The sequence below is a fragment of the Gopherus evgoodei genome, chromosome 13 (assembly GCF_007399415.2).
Source record: "Gopherus evgoodei ecotype Sinaloan lineage chromosome 13, rGopEvg1_v1.p, whole genome shotgun sequence".
In the NCBI taxonomy this organism is placed as follows: Eukaryota; Metazoa; Chordata; order Testudines; family Testudinidae; genus Gopherus; species Gopherus evgoodei.
The window spans coordinates 13,550,578-13,563,285 of record NC_044334.1 but is presented as its reverse complement, the minus strand read 5'-3'; the positions used below and the strand labels follow the sequence as shown (position 1 = coordinate 13,563,285).

Sequence of the window (12,708 nt, the reverse complement as noted above, 5' to 3'; positions counted from 1 at the left end):
AGGAATTAGCAGAGTCACCTAAGAGAAGCCCTCCATCACTAGTAGTATCGGGAGATGACTGCTCTCTATAAATACATCAGAGGGATCAACACAAGAAAGAAAGAGGGAGTTACTTAAGATAAAGGCCAGTGTTGGCACAAGAACAAATGGATATAAACTGGCTATCCACAAGTTTATGCTTGAAATTAGATAGTTTCTAACCATCAAAGGAGCAAAGTTTTGGAACAGCTTCTGTAACTTGAAGTCTTAAATCAAGTTTTGAAAACTTCACAAACTCAGCCAGAGGTCACGGGCCTATTACAGGAGTGGGTGGGTGAGGTTCTGGAATGTGCAGGAGGTCAAGACTAGATTATCCTGATGATCCTTTCTGGTGGTAAGTTTATGAATCTGTGAGACTAGAGTCTCATGATCACCAACACCTGCCGGTCAATCGTTTCAAAAGCTACCAATAGACTTCAGTCAGCAAGGACATTTATTGTCCATCACCATCAAGAGATTGTCAGGCATATTAACTATAAAACAGTCAGAACAGAATACTGAGAAATATAGATTATTTAGAATATGAGAACAGAAAAATGCAAGAGGAAGACAGAGATATAATGATGGAAAAGAACAAGGTTTTAATCTTCCCGTTAGTCTTAAGGGGGGGAAAAAGTTTTCAGATGGAGAATATCCCAACATCAGAATGCAAATGTTTTATAGTAGAACTCAGTTTAGTAGAAGCAGAATTCAGCCAATATTGAGCACTTTTGAAAACCCCACCCCAAAGCCACTGCTAGGAGCACTTCGGCCAGTCTAAGTATTTTTCCCCTTTTCAGTTTTACAGCATCTACACTGGCTTCTAAATACTAGTGTCACCTGTATATGTGGATGTCTTTGTTTCTCCCAATTGTATCACACCATTCCTGAGATTTTGCATGCATCAGTGGATCTAAATCAGTGTCACAGAACACAACAGTGTTTGCCTCTATGTGACTGCCACCCATGGAAGGACTGTGGGAGGAAAGAATGGCACAGAAGATTCGCTTATCTCGGTTGAATCTTTTTATCAGCTCCTAAATGGGAAAAAGTTAGTGTTACAACTCCAAATTGTTGTACATGAAATCATTGAACTACGTTTTACTGCATCTTAAGAACAAGAAGATCTTAAACCGCTAACTTTATTATTTATTTCTGTGATCTAGGTAGAAGTGTTAACAAAAAGACTGTGAATGTTTTATAAACTGACACAAATAAATAATCCTAAATTTAATTTATATACTATTCTGAAATGTTTGAGAATCAGGCTTTAGTTGACCAATTTAAATACTACAGGTCTATGCAGTCATTCCATTTATCCTCTATAGAACACATCACAAATATCTTCTTTTGTTGTTGCATTATGCATACTTTCTTCTTGATTTCTCTTTTTACTTGCTAAATTGAATCCCCCCAGTACTGTGCACATTGCTATGCTGCTTTAAGGCAAAAAATTTTTCTTGATGTTTTACACTGTATCTGGCTTAAAGCACAGTGATATGAGATGAAAAATGAGAAAGAAGAACTAATTATGTTATGGAGGTTAATGTTTGCTCAAATTGTAGACCCCAAAGGAAATGCAAAGTCCTACTGGGGAGGGATATGAGCATATTTTTAATTTATCCTCAGGCAATGCCAGGGCACTATACAGGCAAAAAAGCCCCTGGAGTAAGGCTGAGGAAAAGACAACAAAAATTAAAACCTCTCACCGTGCATTTACAGACAGTATAATCACAAGCATTAAGTCACGAATATTATTAAAACATAAGAGCTACTGTTCATCTCTGGATAAAATGATTTAAGGCTCTCTACAAGAAATAATCATGAAGCAGGACAACTCAGGATATGCGGTCTTGGCAACTTCCTCTCTTCCTTGAGACCTAGCAATTTAATTGATCTGTTTTTACAAAATGTGTTTTCTGTGCTACTACCACTTAGTTGTTCTAGCCAAATACATAGTAGGCCTATGGCACTGCCAAATAGGAAGACTTAATTTTTAAAAACAGAGTGCTGTCGTATAAATCTCCACTTGGGCTTTCTTCCTCCAGTTATATGAATTAGTAATAAACAGATTTTAAGAGGCTTCTCTCACCAGATATTGCTCACAGTTGACATTTTCATCAATTCTTATGTAGGTGAGAAAACGGACATTTAAGAACAGCTCCAATATATCTAACATTAGAATCATCTGTGTTAGAATCAGCGCACGGTGTCCTTTAGATTTCAACTGCTGAAGCAAGACAGCAAGAGCTTCCAATTTGCCTGTTTTTGAAAGAGAATAATATAAAGGTTTTCATGCAGCATTCAAGTGTCAGAGAAAGGAGGTCTGTATAATATTGCCACACATTCTCCTTTACCTGAATCAAACTGCACCAGACGGCGATCAGGGAACTGTAGTAAGCGTGGAGTTGTAATCTGTTGTATGTGATGTAAATAGGGAGCTGCCTGCTCTTTAAGATTCTGCTTGAAAATTTTCATTCCATGCCTATATGAAGGGGGAGGATTTCCGACATGCAAATATGCAGGAGCAGCAACTGCTGCCGGCAGCACACAGAGAGTGCTGTAAAATGAAGCAAAACTTTAATATAGCCTGAGCTGCTAAAAAATCCGCAGTCTATATGGAACACTGAACTAAATATTCAAAACCGGTATTAAAATATTAAGTGTCTGCCAGCATAATACCTCATCCAATCATCAGCCTCACATTTAATAACTATTAAACCTCATGTGTGCTTTTCTAACTATGATAATTTTTTATATTCTTGTTCCCAGAGTGTCTTATATACAGTAGTAATTGATCATTCTGCAACCCATCCTGTTACGTGTAGGTTGAATCAGTGATTTTACTTTCTACACTAAGAAAGTGAGAGAATAAGATTTATGGGTTGGAGAGTGGAAAAAGGCACTTGAACGTGAATGGATGGAAAAAGCTTTATGTCATGCCATGGAGAACCAAGGACTCCTTGGTGTACCTACCTCTACAGATGTATGTGGGGTAAGAGAAATCCTAACTAACCAGATACACACTATTCCTCTGCCCCTTTTATTTCCTCTTTAGTTTATCTTTTACTCATAGATATTTGTTGTTCAGTATGGACCGTAGATTCAACTTCTTTTAAAAAGAGTCAGAAATGTCTGTATGGGTTTTTTTGTGTGGATGTAAAATGTTTAATATTTGTAGATAACCTGGGATTACCATGCAATTTACAACTATAGTACCTTCTTACCTGCCAGGATACAAAATGTAGACACAGCATAGGAGAACAATTAAATATGAGGGAAACAAGAAATAGTGCAAGAAACTTGATGTAACAGATTTACTTTCTTTAGCAAAAAGAATAGTTTTCATGATTCTGCAGTTGTAATATATATATATATTTTACAGAAGGGAAAGCTTTGTGGTAAAGTTTGTGTAAGACAAATGTAAATAAGTCTATTAATAGGACAGCTGAGAGGAATACCTTCAGAAAATCCCAGATTTTACTACCAGATAAAATATAAATGTGTTAGTTTTATATTAAACTACAATTACCTATTAATATAATCCTTTAGGGATTCCTGTCGCTGATCGGATGTCAGGATCAGGGCTTGCAATGGATCATTTTGGCCTCCTGAGGCACTTGACGAAAGGCAACAGTTCACAAAACCAGCCCACATCCATTTGTTGTCCCTAGTAGAACTCTGCTGAGGAATCTTTTTTTCACCAATCAAAGAACAAATTCCCAACAAGTCTCTGCCATACAATGGGACTCTGGAACAACGTCGCTCATTTCCAGAAAATATTCTGTCCAGGCGCTCTTTTAGGTGCCTGTTCCTTTCCTCAAACACAGTCTTTTATAATGAAATTATGTTATTAATACACTTTGACTAGATATAGTTTATGTAAACAAAAGAACACAAATATAAGTCACGCAAGAGAAACTTTACCTTAAGTGTGAATTCCAATAATGATAGTGTGGTAAGATTAGGTAACAAACAAATGCAGTAAAGAATTGTACAAGGATAATGAAAATCTAGATGCTGGGATAGGACATTTAAAAGCAAAACAACAAAATTAGCTTTCCCATGTCATGCCAACTTTTCTGCTACCTTACACAATATGTGAATTACAGCAGGAGGTATATGCTGCATGCTTTGTTAACATACTGTTCTACTTGGTGTACACACACACACACACCCCTACCTCCCCCCCCCCCACCATATCTAGTATTATACCTGGGTTGGACATTCTAGGGTAGATACAGATTTTGATTCAGTTTCTGGATCATCCACTGCCAAATTGGTAACTGCATTTTTTCCAGAAAAAACAGACAGACAAAAAGAAGGTATTTATTTCATAACCGATATAAAATTTCATTTGATGAATACAAATGATATTCTGATATAGGGATCTACTGCTCTCTAAAAACACCACACATATCAGCAAAGAGAAAAAGATTGACATGTATAGACCATCTTTCATTCAAAGATCCCAGAAGGCTTGACAAATTTCACAAAGAACATAAACAGATCTCTAATAATACAGAGGAAGTAACTGGTGACTTTAATAAAACAAAAGAAATAATACTCTTGGGCATAATCTGAAGGAAAACTATATTTCAATTTTAAATGGACTGAAAAAAGAAATATTATTTATCTTATATTACAAGGCAGAGTTATATTTTCTTGCCTATTGGAAGTCTGATTAGCAACAGAAGACCAGTCTCTCATAGATAATATATTAATTAGGTGTGGTCAAAATATATCCAACTATACTAAATACCTGCATGCATCATTCACTGTAATCCCCTTCGATCAATTTTTGAAGACAAAACTTAAGTCTTTTTTAAATAAATTGACATTTTGAACAGTTCAAAAACTTTTAGGAGCAAGCATTAAAGATTTTAAAATATATATTATTTTTCCAAAATGCGTACTAATAGTTAAAATTCCAGCTGCTCAGCTGGGCATCTCACCAAAATTACAGCAAGGCTCAGACTGCATAAGTCACACCATTACAAAAACATATATGCTTCATATACCATGAACCTGTTCTGCTCTGATGAAGGGTTTGCTATTTAAAAGTAACAAGGATCCCATTCTCTGCCTGTTTCAGAAAGCACATCTGTCAACTCTCAGTATTTTCCAGCTCTTACGAATGGAGCTGTGAGGCGGAGTTCACAACAGTATGATGTACATGCCTCCCAACTTTATTTACAAGGGCTGTGTTTATTTTTAAATCAATATATTTTTCAGATTAATGGAACGTTTTGCTTGTCAACAGTGTCTATTTAGATTGATCAGCTAGGCAGTTCCATAGTATTCAATTACATTATACTGCAGACTCAGACTCAGACAACTGATGATCAGTTATACTGTACAAAAATATAGTCTAGTATGAACAGATGTATTATATACCTAACAGAAAGGCAGGGTGCCATCTTCTGACAGAGCTCCTTATCAGAATTTACATCAACTGTTACACTTCAACAACATGCAGATTATGTAGCTACTGGCAGTTTTATATAGACGAATTTTCCTTTCCTTTGTCTCCAGAACCAGAAAATGAGATCCAAGGTGTATGGAAGGTACTTATAGGTACTCAAATAGATAACAAAAAGTCTGTAGACCCATGCAACACTCCCCAAAGATGTCAGATGTTATCAGTCATGAAAAGACGGTTACTCACCTTTGTAACTGTTGTTCTTCGAGATGTGTTGCTCACATCCATTCCAGTTAGGTGTGCGCGCCGCGCGTGCACGTTCGTCGGAAACTTTTTACCCTAGCAACTCCAGTGGGCCGGCAGGTCGCCCCCTGGAGTGGCGCCGCCATGGCGCCCAATATATATCCCTGCCGGCCCGCCCGCTCCTCAGTTCCTTCTTGCCGGCTACTCCGACAGTGGGGAAGGAGGGCGGGTGTGGAATGGATGTGAGCAACACATCTCGAAGAACAACAGTTACAAAGGTGAGTAACCGTCTTTTCTTCTTCGAGTGATTGCTCACATCCATTCCAGTTAGGTGACTCCCAAGCCATACCTAGGCGGTGGGGTCGGAGTGAGAAGTCGCGGCACGGAGCACTGCCGTTCCGAAGGCCGCATCCTCTCTCGACTGCTGTACCAGGGCGTAGTGGGAAGCAAAGGTGTGGACCGATGACCAGGTCGCTGCCCGACAGATTTCCTGGATGGGCACACGGGCAAGGAAAGCCAGCGACGACGCCTGCGCCCTGGTAGAATGCGCAGTCACACGGCCCGTAGGGACATGGGCCAAGTCATAACAGGTCCTGATACAGGACGTAACCCACGAGGATAACCTCTGGGAGGAAATAGGAAGCCCTTTCATACGGTCCGCTACCGCCACGAAAAGCTGGGGGGATTTGCGGAAGGGTTTGGTCCTCTCTATGTAGAACGCGAGAGCTCTACGGACATCCAGCGAGTGGAGCTGCTGCTCCCTGCCTGAGGAGTGAGGTTTTGGGAAAAAAACCGGGAGGAAAATCTCTTGGTTGACGTGGAAGGCTGAGACCACCTTGGGTAGAAAGGCAGGGTGTGGTCTAAGCTGTACCTTGTCTTTGTGGAAGACCGTATATGGGGGGTCTACCACAAGGGCTCGGAGTTCCGACACCCGTCTAGCTGAGGTGATGGCTACTAGAAAGGCAGCCTTCCAAGAGAGGTAAAGCAGGGAGCAAGTAGCTAACGGCTCAAAGGGGGGCCCCATGAGTCGGGACAACACCAGGTTAAGATCCCAGGTTGGAGCAGGGGGACGGACGTTAGGGAATAACCGTTCCAGCCCTTTAAGAAATCTCGACACCGTCGGGTGAGAAAAAACGGAGCGACCGTCCGCACCCGGGTGAAAGGTGGAGATAGCTGCCAGATGTACTCGCAACGACGATAAGGCCAGACCTTGCCCTTTGAGGGACCAAACATAGTCTAAGATTTCGGATACCGAAACTTCCATAGGGCGGAGATTTCTCTCTACGCACCAACAGGAGAAGCGTTTCCATTTTGCCGAATATGTGGCTCTTGTGGACGGCTTCCTGCTGCCCAAGAGCACCTCTCTCACAGGCGTGGAGCAGCGCAGCTCGGAACCAGTTAGCCACACAGGAGCCAAGCCGCTAGGTGCAGCGACTGCAGGTCTGGGTGACAGAGAGACCCGTGGTCCTGGGTAATCAGGTCCGGATGAAGGGGCAGGGGAACTGGGTCGGCTACGGCCAAGTCTAGCAGCATGGTGTACCAGTGCTGTCTGGGCCATGCCGGGGCCACCATGATCACACGAGCCCTGTCTCTGCGCACCTTCAGGAGGACCTTGTGAACCAGAGGGAACGGAGGAAACGCATAGTACAGGTGGGTCGACCACTGGATGAGGAAGGCATCCGCTATCGACCCCGGCTCCCTGCCCTGAAAGGAGCAGAACGCTTGGCACTTCCTGTTCCCCTTGGACGCAAAGAGGTCCACCCGGGGATAACCCCACCTCCGGAAAATGGAGAGAGCGACGTCCGGGCGAAGGGACCACTCGTGTGACAGGAAGGATCTGCTCAATCGATCCGCCAGCGTGTTCCGTACTCCGGGAAGGAAGGAAGCCCTGAGGTGAATGGAGTGGGCTACGCAAAAGTCCCAGAGTCGTATCGCCTCGAGGCACAGGGAGGAGGACCTGGTGCCGCCCTGCTTGTTGATATAATACATGGTCGTCGTGTTGTCCGTGAACACGGCTACACAACGACCCTGAAGCTGATGACAAAACGTTTGGCAAGCAAGGCGGACCGCTCTCAACTCCCTCATGTTGATGTGTAGCCCCACCTCCTCCTGGGACCATAGGCCCTGCGTCCGCAGGGTCCCTAGGTGGGCCCCCCAGCCTAGATCTGAGGCATCCGTTGTCAGGGATACCGAGGGCTGAGACGGGTGAAAGGGAAGACCCGCACACAATACGGACTGGTCCAACCACCAGCCGAGGGAATCTAAGACCTTCTGGGGGACTGTGATTAACATGTCTAGCGGTTGCCTTGGCCTGTAATGACTGATAAGCCACAGCTGGAGAGGCCTCATGCGGAGCCGAGCGTAGTCGGTCACAAAAGTGCACGCCGCCATGTGGCCTAACAGGGTTAGACATGTCCTCACTGACGTTAACGGGGCTGACCGCAAGCGTTGAACGATCGCCGCCATGGTCTGGAACCGCTGCCGAGGCAGCGAGGCCCTGCCCACAGTGGCGTCCAGGACGGCCCCGATAAATTCCACCTTCTGAGTGGGCCTCAGGGTGGACTTGTCTGTGTTTATCAAGAGGCCCAGACTCGCAAACATGCCGGTGATCACGCGGACATGGCTGTACACCTGCTGTTCCGACGTGCCCCGAATCAACCAATCGTCCAGATAAGGGAACACGTGGACACGGTTGCGCCGAAGATGCGCCACGACAACTGCCATGCATTTTGTAAACACCCTCGGGGCCGTGGACAGGCCAAACGGGAGGACCGCAAATTGATAATGACGAGCCCCCACAACGAAGCGGAGGAAGCGTCTGTGGCGTGGCCAAATGGCAACGTGGAAATACGCGTCCTGCATGTCGAGGGCGGCGTACCAGTCTCCCGGATCCAGGGATGGAATAATGGTCCCCAGGGATACCATGCGGAACTTCAACTTCACGAGGTATTTGTTGAGCTCTCGCAGGTCGAGGATAGGCCTGAGGCCCCCCTTGGCCTTGGGGATCAGAAAATAGCGGGAATAAAACCCCTTGCCTTTCTCGCTTTCGGGAACCGCCTCTATAGCTCCTTTGCTGAGGAGCGTCTGCACCTCCTGCCGAAGGAATTGCTCGTGAGAGGGGTCCCTGAAGAGGGACGAGGAAGGAGGGCGGGAAGGAGGAAACGAAACAAACTGCAGGCGGTACCCCGTCTGCACCATGCTTAAGACCCAGCGGTCCGATGTTATTTGGGACCACGCCGGGAGGAAAAACGAAAGGCGGTTGGAAAACGGGGGGGAAGGATCCATAGGGGAAACTGTTACTGCGCCCTCGAGCGCACCTTCAAAATGAAGGCTTAGGACCAGGCGGGGGTTTTGAGGAGCCTTGGTTCTGCCCCCCTTGGTTCCCCGACTGCCTGCGCCTCCCGTTCCTGCCGCGGCGCCTGTAAGGGTCCTGCCGCTGGCGGAACTGGGAAAACGGCCGACGGTGCTGCTGTTGTTGCGGCCTAAAGGGTCTACGCTGTGTCACGGGGGTGTGCATCCCGAGGGACCGCGCAATGACCCGGTTGTCCTTTAAACTCTTAAGTCTGGGGTCTGTCTTATCGGAAAACAGGCCCTGGCCTTCGAAAGGAAGGTCCTGTATCGTGTGCTGGAGCTCTGGCGGAAGGCCGGAGACCTGCAGCCAGGAGATGCGACGCATCGTAACTCCTGACGCGAGGGTACGGGCAGCCGAGTCCGCAGCGTCCAAGGAGGCTTGTAAGGCCGTGCGCGCGACCTTCTTGCCTTCGTCCAGGATGGCCGTAAACTCTTGTCGAGCATCCTGTGGCAGCAGCTCCTTAAATTTGTCCACTGCCACCCAGGAGTTAAAGGCATATCTGCTCAGCAGGGCCTGCTGGTTAGAGACCCTGAGCTGCAGCGCCCCAGCCGAATACACCTTACGGCCAAGGAGGTCCATCCGCCTGGCTTCTCTGGATTTGGGGGCCGGAGCCTCCTGGCCGTGACGCTCCCTATCGTTCACCGATTGCACTACCAGTGAACCGGGAGTCGGGTGAACATGTAAATATTCGTACCCCTTAGAAGGGGCCATGTACTTCCTCTCGACTCCTTTCGCTGTCGGAGGGATGGAGGCCGGGGACTGCCAGATAGTATTGGCATTGGCCTGAATGGTCCGTATGAACGGCAGGGCGACCCTGGTGGGAGCATCGGAAGAGAGGATGGTGACAATTGGGTCCTCTATCTCCGAGACCTCCTCTGCCTGCAGACTCAGGTTTTGAGCCAATCGCCTGAGGAGGTCCTGGTGCGCCCTGAGATCCAGCGGGGGGGGACTGTTGGAGGAGGTACCCGCCACCGCCTCATCCGGGGAGGAGGATGATGAGACCCCAGGCACAATAGTGTCCAACTGAGGGTCTTCCTCAGCCCTCGCCTCTGTCTCCGGAGCCGCAGCGGAGTCCTGCTGTTTGGACCCTTCGTCCCCTTCCGGGGAGGGAGGGGGGCGAGACAAAGAGGCTTCAGGGGCCCTACGCTCCGCAGTCGCCGGCCTAGCAGGGAGCTGCTGGGGGCCCTGGGCCTGATGGTACGCCCAGGGTGTCCAGAATCCCCACTGTTGTGGGCCTTGGTCCTGCAGCGGCGGATCAGCAAACAGCGCCGCCTGCCGGTCGGTGCCCAGCGCATAGCCGCTGTCCGTCTGGGAGGATACGGACGGCTGCCTCGAGGGCCACGGCGGGGCCGACCCTGGATGGTACGGGTCTGCGCGGGCCGGCACGGAGGATCGTCTCGGTGCCAGGGACCGGTGCCGGGAGTCATATCGGTGCCGGGATCGGGATCGGGACCGGGATCTGTCACGGTGCCGGGCGCCGCTTCGGGACCGGGATCTGTCACGGTGCCGGGCGCCGCTTCGGTACCGGGCGCCGCTTCGGTGCCGGGACCTACTACCAGCTCGGTGCCGGGAGATCGACCGGGACCGGGACCTGCCACCAGCTCGGTGCCGGGAGGTCGACCGGGACCTGCCACCAGCTCGGTGCCGGGAGGTCGAGCGAGACCGGGACCGGGACCGGGACCTGCCACCAGCTCGGTGCCGGGAGGTCGACCGGTGCGGCGAGTAGCGTCGGGACCTGCTCCTGGAGTCGCGGTGCCGGTGTCGACTGGAGCCTGACCGCGACCGTCTCGATGCCGACCGGTGCCGCGAGTGCGACCGGTACCGCTGAGGGGAGCGGTGCCGGGACTGCGAGCGGCGTCGGGATCTGGAGCGCCCAAGACGTCGGGGCCTGGATGGCGAACGACTGTCTGTGGGCGGTGCCGACATCATGGGCTTGCCTCTGGACGCGACCCGCACCGGAGGTACCGGGGGCGGCAGCCGAGTAGGCTCCGTCAGGGCAATAAGGTCCCGAGCCGAGGCGAAGGTCTCCGGTGTGGATGGGACCACTATCTCAACCCCAGATCTCATGGGGGAGCTCGGCGGCACCGGACTCAACGGACCCGCCGGGCCTGGAGTCAACGGTGCTGACGGTGCCGGCGGTGCCGCGGCCGATGTCGAGGCCGGGCGCTCAAGCCGGGTCTGCCTGGCCGGAGTATTAGACTTCGACGGCCTAGGCTCTGATTCCGGTGCCGGAGAAGGTCGGTGCCGGGGAGTCTTCTCGGTGCCGGAGCGATCCGGTGCCGGTGCCGAAACCACGGTCTGCGAAGTCGACGGGTCAAGTGCCGCCTCCATTAGGAGAGTTCGGAGCCTCTGATCCCTCTCCTTTTTTGTCCTCGGCTTAAAAGCCTTACAGATGCGGCACTTGTCAGATCTGTGCGATTCCCCGAGGCACTTCAGGCACGCTTCGTGGGGATCGCTGGTAGGCATGGGCTTCTTGCAGGCCGCACACTGCTTGAAGCCTGGCGAAACAGGCATGAGCCTGGCGCCCGGTGCCGGGAAGGGCTAAGCCCCCGGCAAGGAACTACTTAACAGCTATTTACTAAACTATCTACTTAACAATACTAATTAACAACTATATAGAACTAGAGATAAGCGATAAACAAGCGATAGAAACTAGGAGAGCTAGGGACGTGGAGGACAGCTATGCCGCGCTCCACAGTTCCAACGACCGACACGGCGGTAAGAAGGAACTGAGGAGCGGGCGGGCCGGCAGGGATATATATTGGGCGCCATGGCGGCGCCACTCCAGGGGGCGACCTGCCGGCCCACTGGAGTTGCTAGGGTAAAAAGTTTCCGACGAACGTGCACGCGCGGCGCGCACACCTAACTGGAATGGATGTGAGCAATCACTCGAAGAAGAACTAAATTTCTCTCTTTGTTTCTGACTAGAAGTGTCAGGACTCAATATTAATACTTCAACTGTATTCCAAACTGAATAAATAGTATTCTGCTGAAACAACTGATTCCCGTATGCTATCTGGCGAAAGAGGTACTTACTTTGCTGTGTTACTATTGTAGACACTGGCACATCTGCTTGATGCTTTAAATGCTTTGGGAAGCCAGTATCTTCAACAGTCCCAGCCCCAGCACGATAGAGGGGCAACAAGGCAACTGGCCTCTGAGATTGCAAATTCCGCAAGCCTGGCACTGAAACAATGTGAAGAACACTTCCTGCAACAGTAAATGCACAATTTAATGAGTAAATTCTGAAAATGGCAAATCTATTCTACACCTACTTGCCATTTCATGCAATAAAAAATGAAACCATACAATTAGAACAGTATAATGATACCTGGCCATTCTTCCTATAAATGTTTTTTATGCTTCACAAATGTCCTGTGCGTAAGTTTCCCCTACATGGTCCTGATGAATAATTATGTAAGAGTGAATGCAATGAAAATCTGTCCGCAAGAGAGCAATCACTCTAAATACCAGACAGGTATCAGACACCTTAAATGGATTCCTGCAATTTCTTCATCTGGCCTAAAAAAGGTGAGCTATTTCTTCCAATAGTATAACCCCCCCAAAGCCAACTTTCCCCACTGCTCGCACATTTTTCTGCCTCAATATACCTACTTCTAGCATCTTGGAAGTAATGGTTCTCCAGAAACTCCCCTTCTGCAGAGTATTATGC

At 48.5% G+C, this 12,708-nt stretch overlaps 1 protein-coding gene and 1 non-coding gene across 2 annotated transcripts in view; both read right to left on the bottom strand.

Annotated features, from left to right (window-relative positions):
• Nucleotides 1–12,708, bottom strand: part of LOC115660844 (E1A-binding protein p400-like) — a 52,910-nt gene that overhangs the window by 17,751 nt on the left and 22,451 nt on the right. Inside the window, exons 18-23 of the mRNA XM_030582620.1 lie at nucleotides 12,072–12,245; nucleotides 4,234–4,304; nucleotides 3,551–3,849; nucleotides 2,376–2,578; nucleotides 2,111–2,280; nucleotides 859–1,055 (exon numbers count right to left, since the gene is read on the bottom strand). Coding sequence (XP_030438480.1) covers nucleotides 859–1,055; nucleotides 2,111–2,280; nucleotides 2,376–2,578; nucleotides 3,551–3,849; nucleotides 4,234–4,304; nucleotides 12,072–12,245 — 1,114 coding nt within the window. The remainder of the gene's footprint in view (nucleotides 1–858; nucleotides 1,056–2,110; nucleotides 2,281–2,375; nucleotides 2,579–3,550; nucleotides 3,850–4,233; nucleotides 4,305–12,071; nucleotides 12,246–12,708) is intronic.
• On the bottom strand, nucleotides 1,564–1,701 carry LOC115661250. The gene has a single exon (XR_004003057.1). It is a non-coding gene; the product is annotated as a small nucleolar RNA SNORA49 (small nucleolar RNA).